Source organism: Emys orbicularis, chromosome 4 (assembly GCF_028017835.1).
Source record: "Emys orbicularis isolate rEmyOrb1 chromosome 4, rEmyOrb1.hap1, whole genome shotgun sequence".
NCBI classification, from domain to species: domain Eukaryota; kingdom Metazoa; phylum Chordata; order Testudines; family Emydidae; genus Emys; species Emys orbicularis.
In genome coordinates this window covers 19,081,482-19,093,443 of record NC_088686.1, presented here as the reverse complement: position 1 = coordinate 19,093,443, position 11,962 = coordinate 19,081,482, and the positions used below count along the sequence as shown (strand labels likewise).

Here is an 11,962-nt window from a genome sequence, read left to right as displayed (position 1 = left end):
ACATCTGTCATGTCTTGTTTGTGCTTTCATCCTCGCTCAAGAGGCAGCAGCATGTGCAGTACAGGGTACTGGCGGGGTAAGTTGGGGTTTTTATTTTCTTAATATCCTTGTTCATATTAGAGGAGGGTCAAAGAAATGTGCCTTGCATTGGAGCAGAAAGTGGTGAGGTTTGGGATGGTTCACTCCACAGTCTCAGACCATCCCTGGTGAAGGTTCTGTCTCCCGCATAGATGAGCTTAACGCTTATTGTTAAGAGTTCCACTGTGCCAGAGGAGAGAAGTTGTCAATGATGGTCTTCATCCTGTAGTTATGGTTGGAGCTGATTACTGTTCGCTTCGGGGTTTCAGCATGGGGGATGCAGAGAAATGGGCTTTTTAAGTTAATTTTTGTACTTGTAACTTGCACTGGGGTGCCTAGGGATAAATACAAATAAATAATCAAGGGGCATTCAGGATCCCAGTGCAAAAAGCAAAGATCAAAAGAGGATAAGGGAAGAACCCTTCTTTTCCACTTATCAGAGAGCATGGGCAAAGACTGAGCCATTAAAGCTATGAGAGAGATAGGGATTTCTCTAATACAGATCACGGCACATTTTCTACCAAGATGTTAGGCTGACTACATGGTTCACAAAAGAGGAACTGATCCTACTTAAGAGACCTTTTATGGACAATGAGATAGGTGCATCAATTCTCTACCTTGCAAAGCTCTGGATAACAGAGGTAAGCTGATTTATCCTAGGATATAAGTGTGATAGATATTGCAATCCCATGCAATATCTTTGGGGACCATATATAGTATTAACTTTATGTATCACTGTAGGCCAAGGATTGTATGCAACTCCAGATGGGTGGGTTACCACAGCTTCTCCAGGAACCAAAAGCAGTGAGGGGGATTAAAGTGAATCACTTAGGTTGTAAACACCTCCAGAGAGGTACCATCCCCGGGGGAGGCTTGCATATACTGGTTCAAACTGGGTTTCCCAGAGACCAGCAGACAAAGAAAGGGCTTTGGCATAAAAATGCTGAGCTTAAACTTCTTTCTGATAAAACAAAAAGCCAGGACCTGCTTTCCATAGCGGAAGCATTGGAAAATCTTGGCCCACTAGGGCCCCATAAGACTGGTGGGTGACCTCTGGTAGGCTTGTAGAATGGTATAGGAACTTGAATTGTTGTTATATGTTCTGTAATGCCTTTACCTTAAGAATAAAGGTGCTTGCTTAGAAAGAGCTGTGTGGTAACGTGTAACTACTGGCAATACACTATTCACAGCCCTCAGAAAGAAAGCAACACATGGATTCTGGCCTTTAGGCAGACTGGCTTGCTGGGGATATCACAGTGCAAGGCAGGGGGCTGTGCAGCCTTCAAACCCCCGGTTAGAAAGGAGTGGGACAAGGGTCCCTGTCCAGACACAGGTGATGGCTGGAGACCTGAGACCTGACTGGGACCTCCTGGCGTTGATCAGAGGTGGTGGTGGGGATATACAGATGCAGTTACGCTGAAACTGTGACAACATCTGCTGAGAAACTGTTGCTAAAGGAAAAAGTCTTCACCAGAAGGTGATTGGTATCAAGCCTTTATGCTAGTTTATTTTATTGCTTAATATATATTTTAATCACAAGATCGCCCCGTTCTGATATAGCAAAATACCATTGCTGCAGATAAACACTTATGTATACATTACAATGTGTTCTTCCTGGTATTGCTAAAATAAAGCCTCGTGATGAATTGTTAAAATAAGGTATTATGCAATTTTAAACAGAACAATGTTGGTTAAGTTCTTTTCCTTTAACAGGATATTTTCTTATTCCCTGGCAGTCTGGCCTCTAACTGAGTTACTTGGCTTATCAGTCACTGTAATGGCTTCTGATTTAAACAACTTTGTTAGGACATAACTCCTGGTACCCAGTCCCCAGTTGACACCAAGTTGATCTATTGCTATTCACCGTTCAGTAGAGTCAATACTAACTTGCATTCACCTGTTACTTTGTAGGCTACCAGACTGCTTTTTTCTGGGAAAATTTAACAAACAAAATGTTAAAAAATGAAAATTCTCCTTTACCGCTACTAGATTTTTTTAATTTAAAAAGACTAAGACATTCTGAATATAGCATATCATACAAAGGAAGGCTCCAAACATCACTTTGGGAGTAAAAAAGGGTAAATGTGGGTGGGGGGAAATATTTAAAACTATACAAAACAGAAAAGTGTAAATTGTATCCTACCATATTCATGCAAATTTGCAATGTCAGCAGAAACCAGTGGATGGGGTTTCAATGAGGATAAATGTTTCATATGAGAAAGAGGGAATCTATGGCGAAAGGCTGCACAAGGACCTTTACTGAGAGCTCTTGGAGACCCAGAACACAGCCTACAACAATAACAACCAGAAATGAAAAGTGTCTAGCAGGCATAGCACAGAGGTCATGACAGCCGACAGTATCTGCAAAACTAGGCAGACAGACAGTACAAGTGTGAAAGATGCGTGTCTAATGGGACTGCATCCCCAAATCTCAGGAGTGATAATCACCCCTTAACACTGGAGGTAAAACAGAGGTGTAAGAGCAGAAATGCTTGGCTGGCTTCAATGAGAACGTGTGCAGACGCTGCCATGAATAACAGTGCTCCCCAAACGGTATCCATTTTGCTGTACCTGTGCATACATGTCAGTTCTGGATTGGTTATTCTTACTAATACCCATCGTTGAAATAAAGTGAATGAATAATTTTTTCACACACACACACACACACACACACACACACACACACACACACACACACACACACACACACGGTTCTTATGAGTATGTCCTGTGTCTTATCACCAATCCTCTTTGCATGAGCAATAGATTGGGTGATAAAGAGGCACCAAAAGGTATCATGGGCGGAGTAAATTGGGTTAGCAGCGATGAGATACACAACCTTGACTTGGCTGACAACACTGCTTTCCCTAAGTATGACATGGAACAAAATGATTGCCCCTACATCACAGATAGAACAGGAAGCAGTAACAATTGGATTGAAAGTAAATACAGAGAAAACCAAGATTATGAAGGTAGGAAACAGGACAACAGATGCAAAAGTGTACGTGGATGGAAAAGAAATCAACCAGGTAGAAGAGTTCTGCCATCCGGAGAGTATGACGACATTTGAAGGTGGGTGTGCTAAAGTTATTCATATGAGATTAGGAAAAGCAAACATTGCTTTTGGAAGGATGAACAATACCTGGTCAAACTGTGGTCTCCACACCAAACTAAAGATGAGATTATACCATGGGATTGTACTGAGCACGCCACTGTGTGGAGCAGAGATTTGGCTGATGACAGTGACTAACTAAAAGAGATTGGAGGCTGCCCATCACAGATGGCTGAGGAAGATATTACACATTTCATGGAAAGACAAAATAACAAATGCGAGAGAAAGGGATCTGACAGAGCAGGCCATGTTAGAACATATCAAAGAAAGAAGCTTCAGGTGATTGGGACATGTACACCATATGGAAGATGGGAGGCATGCTAAGCAGGCACTGAAGTGGGTACATAAGGGTGGAAAGAGAAAGTGAGGCAGGCCCAGGAAGAACTGGCAGAAGAGAGTGACAGAGGATATTGAATGCACAGGCATCACCCGTGAAGAAGTACCACAAGTAGCGAATGGAAGGACTGGACTGCCCGATGTGTCAGAGACTCAGGAGGAACTAAAGTCTAAGGAAAGGCCCTATGAGTACAATACTATTTCTAAAACTGATTCTCCCTCTGAATTGATATCGGACTAACCCAAAACATAAAAGCAAGATCACATAGCACTTAAATAACAGAGAAAACACAGGGAAGCCTTCTACACAATGAGATGAGAGAAAGCGAGAGACTATTATCAAATCACATAAAAAACCCTGTTGCTACCACTGCCAAGCTTGTCCATGGAGAGGGAAGAGAGATACCATGAGGTAATATATATACTTGTTGGATCAAAGGGAGAAAAATGAATCATCAAGCTTTATGGGCCTGATCCCAAGCCCATTTTAGTGATCAGCCCCTCCACTGATTTCAATGGACTTTGAATCAGGACCAAATCGCATAAACTATTAGGGCCACGTATTACCCTGCACATGAAAGACCAGTTGACATCAGTGCAGAGTTCTACTCCCAATCTATGGCCCTGCAGTCTTTGCCCAGGCAAAATGCTCATTGAAGTCAATGGGAGTTTTTCATGAGCATTGACGGCAAAACAGGGTCTAGTGACAGCATATAACACCATAGACTACACTCTTGAATAGTCTAATGCAGACGTTCTCATTTTTTTTCTGTATTGGGCCCTCTCTCTCTCCTTTTTCCAGCTGGGGTCTAGCTGGGACGCACTTGCATTCAATGATATGGAAAGAGCAGCGTGGTCACAACTTGTTCACACATCCCAGCTGAAGAACCCCTGGTCTAATAGCTTTGCAATGGTGGAAGCAGTGGTTCAGATGGGACACAACCTCCTGCTTGGCTCCCTCCTCTCATGGAAGAATTTAAAATGGAGCCTCCTACTCAGTTGATTAATACGGGACTTTTCATACTGCAGGCTGGGAGGGACTCAGAGACCTGCAAGGGAGGTGAAAGCAGGTTGCTTGGACAGTCACATATTTACATGAGGGTCTTCAGAAGTGCAGGATGTCTCAAAATGTGGTGCAAGGGGCATTTGTCCCTGTTGCCCTTGCCAAGGTCACCACTTAGGTCTTTCTTGTCTACACTAGAAAGTTTAATTGTTTAAACTATATTGGTATAGTTAAAGTGGTACAATCCCCTAGTGTGGACACAGTTATATCAGGTTTTGGATACACGGATAGCTATTCTTGTAAGGTGTAGCTATTCCCATTTTTTTAAAAATAAAAAGTTTAGATGTGACTAAATATAGATAAATGTTATTCCTGGAGAAAAATTGACTGCTGCCATATTTTAGTTACATTTCAAAGATAGTAACTAATCTAAAATTACTGTGAAATTATAATCACTTTACTAAAAATAAAGTGCTGTTATTTGTAGACAGTTATTCCTAGCTGATAGGAAGCCAACAGAAATTAAATCTAACCTTTTCTGCTTGATTCTCTTTTTCTTTCTCTTTCTTTTCCCTTGTTTTTAAAGAAGAGAAGTGGCAATTAAAAATATGGTAGAACAAAAGAAGGGACTGATACTTGCAGACCTTGTTAAGAGAAGATTCCCCTTGTAGCCATACTGCCAAAGTGTAGCTTGTGGGATCAGATCTTAGACTGGAAAAACAGAAAGTCTCATTCGTTTCAATAAAATGTTTTTGTTCAGAAAAGAAAAAAAAAAAGCCAGAGGCATTAAGGGGTATGAAATTTTTAAAGACGGTATTAGTGACATGACAAACTCAGGATGAAGATGCTGAGATATCAGTTCACTACTGTGACTGACAGAGTGTCATGGATTTGCACCATGCTTTACTCCACACATAAGAAAAAGTCCCTACCCAAAGCAGCATAATTCAGATATATACAAAAGACTGCATAACATTTCAAATGCACGACCGTACGGAGACTGTGTCAGTCCTGACATCAACAAAGAAAAGCCTTCACATGCAATTTGTGAGGTAAACAGGAATAATTTCCTTGTGTTGGCTGGACTGTTGGCTGTTACAGTGGGGTAATGTAGGCTACCATACTTAAAGGGACTGTTCCAGGAGAAGATGTAGGTTATATTCCCTATTCTGTTCCAGTGTGATCATGGGCAAATCACTTAAGGGCTTTGCTGCATAGGGGTGGATTTAAGCATATGCTGCTTAAGGGCTTTGCGGAATCAGAGCCTATACCACTCTGTGCCTCAGTTTCCCTATTGTAAGATGGAGATAATACTACCTCTATCTGAGAAGGACACAATGAGGATACAATCATAAATTTCATGAGGAACTCAGATACTTTGGTAATCAATGCCATAGAAATGTCTTTAAAATTAACCAGCCCTGGTGAGGTTTGATCTCTGAGAGCAACGAGTCAAAGGCGATACAGTTCCTGACTTCTATGAACAAAGAGCCTGGAAATAAAATGACAGAAATCTGGATTAAACTGACAGTAACAAACACATTAATTATAATAATTAATAATGTATTATGATAGTACCTAGGAGCCCCATTGCTCTAGATATTGTAACATGCACACAGTAAATGATAGTCCCTGCCCCAGGCCATTTTACAATCTAGACAGGACAGACAATGGGTAGGAGACAGAACCTATTATCCCCATTTTACAGATTGGAAACTGAGGCACGGACAGATAAATGACCTGTCCAAGGTCACACAGAAATTCTGTGGCAGAGCTAGGAAGTGAACCCAGGTATCTTGAATATGACAGGTTGAAAAACAGGATTAATTTTTCACAAACAATTTCATGCAAAATGTGTATGCAGTGTTATTGTAGCCATGTTGGTGGGTGAGGTCATCGCTTTTATTGGACCAACATCTGTTGGTGAGAGAGACGAGCTTTTGAGCTTACACAGAGCGGAAGAAGAGCTCTGTGTAAACTTGAAAGCTTGTCTCTCTCACCAACAGAAGTTGGTCCGATAAAAGATATTACCTCATGCGAATTTACCATCTTTACTCTGACATGCCTCAAATGTTACATATGTTCACAATCCACACAAATGCAGGACAATGAAAGTCACTTGTATTGTTATTCATTCCCTACGGGCCCAACTTTCAATGGTGTAGGATCAGGCAGTAGGGATGACATCCTGGCTTCCCTGAAGTCACTGGGAATGTTGCCATTGATTTGGATGAGGCCAGGATTTCACCCTAGGTTCCTTTGGTGGGACCATTTGGTGGTACCTAACACACACTGCACAGAAAACCGGTAAAATGGCCAGTGGATTCTACACTTTTTAGTACAAAGAAGTTTACTTTTGATGGGATTACAGCTAATTAAAATTTAAAATTCAAATTAACTATCTAAAAGGTCATCTTGAAAATCCGTAGGCATCTGGTATTTATCAGCTGACACACAACTAAAGATAAAGCCAGGAAAGCATGCCACCTTTCCAAGTGTCATGTTTCAGTCAATCCCGTACTGAAAGCAGGAATGAGGCAATGAGCAATTAGCACCGCCTGGGGAAAGTGATAATGCGTAATAAAAACTTGCTGCTCAAATCGATTTTTTAAAATATAAATTTCTAATCTCTTGAAGGGATTGCTTCTTTAACCCTACAGCGCGTATGGAAGGCGTGCTCCATAATCTTCCTGCTCTCAGACACAGACCAAACTTTGTGAAAGCCTCTTAAATGACTTTATTTACTTGCAATCAAAGCTGTCTAGGTCAAAATACACCGCAGGGGGATGAGCTCAAGTTCGCATCATAATTATTCTAAAATCTACATGTAATGTATGACTAAATTAGCCCTATTTTATGACAGTCACCTGATCCAATCCTAGCCACATGTCACGGATTACAGATTTGTGCTGTTAGTTCTTTACCAGCAGGCACGATTTAACTGTGCCAAAAAGCATCCCTGCGATCATCTAGACAGGATACGACGGGAATGTACGCATACAAGTCCGTTGCGTTTCACATTTATAGCTAACCCACTAGGCAAACAAAAAGTTCCCAGCCCGAGAATTGAAAGTTGGGGCTCACTGCTTGATCCCGGTGCGAATGACTGTAATGGCAAAACATTCTTGCTTAAAAATCAGGAGCGTGTCAACATTCCTTGTGTAATATAAAGACTCGGGCGAAGTCCCTGCTTCGCTGTTGGAAAATAGGGGGTAGTTTCGCAGCAAAGCGATGACCAGTCCTCAGGACGACGGAAAGGAATCACCACTACTCCCTGCTACGGGAAATCGATCGTTCGTTAGGAAACCGCTCCCGGGGAAAGTGACTTTCGGGTCGCTGTCTCCTGGGCTTGCAGCACGTTGTGTTGCAGTTAAAGGAGTTCTGGTTGGCGTCCTGCTCTCGGGGTGCGGTGGGGGGGGGGGGGGGAGGGAGATCCTTTCCAGCCATGATGAGAGCACATTTCCCTGCCAGAGATGATCTCTCCCTCCCCCTCTCCAGCACAGCCTGGCCAGGAGCTGGCGTTGCGTGCCAGGCCGGGGAGCGCCCCGCAGCACCTTCTCCTCCCCCCGCAAGCCCAGCCACTGCAGCAGCGTGGGACAGCGAGCGGACGATCTCGCGGCACATGGCCGAAGCAGCGGGCGGTGGGGCAGCTGCCGCCCGGAGCAGAATGCGGGCAGGCCGGGGAGGGGGGCAGCGCTGCAGCCGCCGCCGCCTGGGGGCTGGCAGCGTCAGGGGCCGGAGCCGGGAGCGCGGCTGGGGCTATTGTGTGCACTAGACAGGCAGGGGGAGACACACACACCCCGCTCGCTCAGAGGGAAAGTATCGCGAGAGCGGCTGGCTAACAACCTGCTTCACAACACAAGAGCGCTGCTAGGCTGCCAGCAACAGAGCCCGGGGCTCCTGTCCGCCTCCGGCTGCACGGTCCCCGGCGCCGCCAGCCACATCTGGGGCGGCTGGAGGGGGGGGGCAACCCCGCACGTGCGGCCGCGGCCCGGGGGCCGGACGCTGAGCCGCCAGCAAGACAGGCTGGTAAGTAGCCAGCAGCGGTGCCTTCCCTGCCCCCCTTCCCCGGCTGGGGTGCACCCTCCTCTGCCTGGGGGCACCCTCCTGCCCTCCCCCCGCAGCCCCTTGTGGGGGCTGGCTCTGTCCTCTCCAGTGCGTTTGACCCCCCCCCCCAACAGCCCTCCCCCGAGCCTGCCCACAAAGGGAAAGTCCAGGCAATAGTCCCATAAAGTTATGGGGGGTTGGGGGAGCCGCAGCTAAACGAGCCCGATCGCCACTCGGAGCCTCCTCTCCCCGGTAAAGTTTGCGAGCTGCGCTGGAGCTAGGAACTTCTCCCAGCAAAGGTCAAACGGGCTCCCTCGTCCCTCTGCGCGGCTGCAGCAGCAGCGGTGGGATTGTTATTAAGCAACTTTCCCAGTATTATTCTTTGGGGGGGGGGGGGGGGGGAGAGGCAGAGCCAGGGGAGGACTCGGTTTAAGTTTATGGGATTTAATAGATGGCTATAAATGGGGTTGCTGGAACTTTAAAAGGCAGCAAGCTGTGGTTGGCTGGTAGCTAGATTTGGAGTAACATATGGCATTAAAAGGAGCACAGCTGGAGGTAGCATTTCCATCGCAGTGAAGTCAGAGCAGCTGACTCTCCAGCTTGCAGTGTAATTAGCAAACCGAGCACTCCCTCCCTCACTCGCATACTCTCCTCTCTCGCACACGCACTCACCCGCCTGCTATTCTTCCGCTACTGCCGAGCAGCACCATCGCCGCCTTCGCCCGGGGTGCCCTCTCCCACCGCAAACTTGGGCGCCTCCAGGAGGGGCTTTTTTCCCCATGCACCCCTCAATCCCTGCGTGGCAGCCGGGTAAGGTGAGCCGCCTTGTTGGATCTCCCTGCTTGGAGCTGTTGCCGCAGGTAGTTGGACTTGTAGCCTCACCGCATTTCTCTCGAATTATTGGTTTGCTTTTAATAACTTTTAGGGCAGTAAACTTTGTGTGTGTGCGGGCTTGATTCATAGGACCTTTCTCCTCCCACCACACCCTCCCCCCAAATCCGTGAAGTGTTCAAGCTCCTTTACTAGTCCAAGCAATGAATGAGTGATCTATTATTTAATGTAAAATGATTGTGCATAAAGTTAAGTGTGGGGGTGGATTGATTTGTTTGTTTCATTAAAAGAACAAAACTGATGCCCGGAGTTAGACATTTCCAGGAATGCATAAACTGCTGGGTTGTCTCTTCCCCCCCCCCCCCCCACTCCCCAGTTTGTTAGTGAAAGAAACAAAGGTTGGAGGTGCTGTTTCTTTAGAAGCTTTTGTTTACTTACAATCAAGTTTTTCCTGTTTGGAGCAGGTGTTGAAGGATGAGAAGCATGTTGGCTTTCTTTGTTTTAAATAAAACTATTCTAGACAACGAACAGTAAACGTTATCTCCAAGGCTGTTTCTTTGGCTTGTATTACCCAAAAGCCAATCTGTTTGTTACAGCTGCTAGGAGGCTTTAGTTTATAGTAGCATTCAAGTTTTTCCTGTTTTGAACAGGTTATGAAGGAAGAATGGAGTTTCCAGACCATAGCCGCCAGTTACTGCAGTGTCTGAGTCAGCAGCGTCACCAGGGCTTCCTGTGTGACTGTACTGTTTTAGTTGGAGAAGCTCAGTTCAGAGCCCACAGAGCTGTTCTTGCTTCTTGCAGCATGTACTTCCATCTTTTCTACAGGGACCAGTTAGACAAAAGGGATATTGTGCATCTGAACAGTGACATTGTCACAGCCCCAGCCTTCAGTCTGCTGCTTGAATTCATGTACGAAGGAAAGCTGGAGTTTAACAGTCTTCCAGTTGAAGATGTGCTCGCTGCAGCGAGCTACCTTCACATGTATGACATTGTGAAAGTCTGCAAGGGCAAGTTGAAAGATAAAGAATTGTGTTTGGAAGAAAAGATTGATGATGTGGCTAATTTGGAAAAAGAGCATTTTTTAGACACGGGAGTGCCCCTGGTACATGAGTTTGACCCGGGACACAAACAAAAATTCACTGTCGCAGAATATGATAGATCAACGAATAAAGATAGGATCAGTGGTCACCCTGGCTGGTCCTCTGATCTTATAAGTGTCAGCTCTGTGTCTGCAGAGGCGGAATCATGTACCACAGCAGCTGGAAAAACAAAGGCTACTGTCAATAGTTCTGCAGGATCTTTGTCCCAAAGGTCTGTTAACCATACCCCGGCTTCAAGTGATGTGGACTGTGCTCTGGATTTGTCTTTCAAGCCTGTGTCTGGGAGAGATTCCTTACACCCCTCCTACGTCTTTGGACAGCTGGCTTCCGACAGCCAGCAGCAGGGTACTGAGCCACTTGTTAAAGATGAACAAGACTTGCTGTCAGATCAGGAGGACAGTGAAGCAAGGAGTCCAGAGAGTCAGCATTTTGGGAATTCAGCCAAAAGCCTAGTGACAGGGTTAGGACACATGTTCACAGGAAACGGCAATTCTCATGCAAGAGAAGATGATATAGATCAAGACCGAGATGAGAGTGAAGATGACATGGATTCATCAGATATCTCCTCCTCTGGTGTGCTTGTGCCTCCTGGGCATATCTGCATTTGCCCCCTTTGTAGCAAAGTTTTCCCAAGCCCACACATCTTGCAGCTGCACCTGAGCTCTCACTTCAGAGATAAAGATGGCTCAAGGACCAGGTTGTCACCTGATGGTTCGGTGCCCACCTGTACGCTTTGTGGGAAGACTTTTTCTTGCATGTACACCTTAAAGAGACATGAAAGGACTCACTCGGGCGAAAAGCCTTATACCTGTGCCCAGTGTGGAAAGAGCTTCCAGTATTCCCACAATCTCAGCCGTCACGCAGTAGTGCATACCAGAGAGAAACCCCATGGCTGCAAATGGTGTGAAAGACGATTTACACAATCCGGTGACTTATACAGACACATCCGTAAATTTCATTGTGGCCTCGTAAAGTCCTTGGTGGTTTGAGACAAGATTTTGTTGTTGTTGCTAATGTAATGTGTGGGGTTTTTAAGGCAGCATCTGATTTTCTTTTTTTACCGATATCCACATCAGTTAATGATGTTGAAAGATGCTTAAGTATACACTTCAATGGCCTTTTTGCCACAGCCGCCTTTTTGTCCCTGTTCCCCTCCCTCCTTCCGCCCCCCGGTTGTCTGTTGTGCACCCATGTTACGTTATTTCCAAGTTAGTAGAGTGAAAATGATTTAAGTACTTCTTCAATGATTTTGGCTTCTATTTTTCATGCTGGAAGTACTTGCTTTGTGTTCACCCCCTCCCCATTTCAAAAAAGATTTGATAACGGAATTGGAGAAATACTCCAAGATTTACTTAAGTCCCCTAAATGCTATCTGTGTATTTCATGACAACACAAGAGCTGAACTATAGCTTATTTGATGCGTCTGAGGGAATCTGCTCACTCAGACTCTGTGTC

At 45.2% G+C, this 11,962-nt stretch overlaps 1 protein-coding gene across 1 annotated transcript; it reads left to right on the top strand.

The window, feature by feature from the left end:
- Positions 1 to 10,065: 10,065 nt before the first annotated feature.
- ZBTB42 (zinc finger and BTB domain containing 42) lies at positions 10,066 to 11,496 on the top strand. Its single transcript, XM_065404234.1, has one exon. The coding sequence runs from the start codon at positions 10,072 to 10,074 to the stop codon at positions 11,494 to 11,496; it is 1,425 nt and encodes a 474-aa protein (XP_065260306.1). The 5' UTR covers positions 10,066 to 10,071.
- The last annotated feature ends 466 nt before the right edge of the window (positions 11,497 to 11,962 follow it).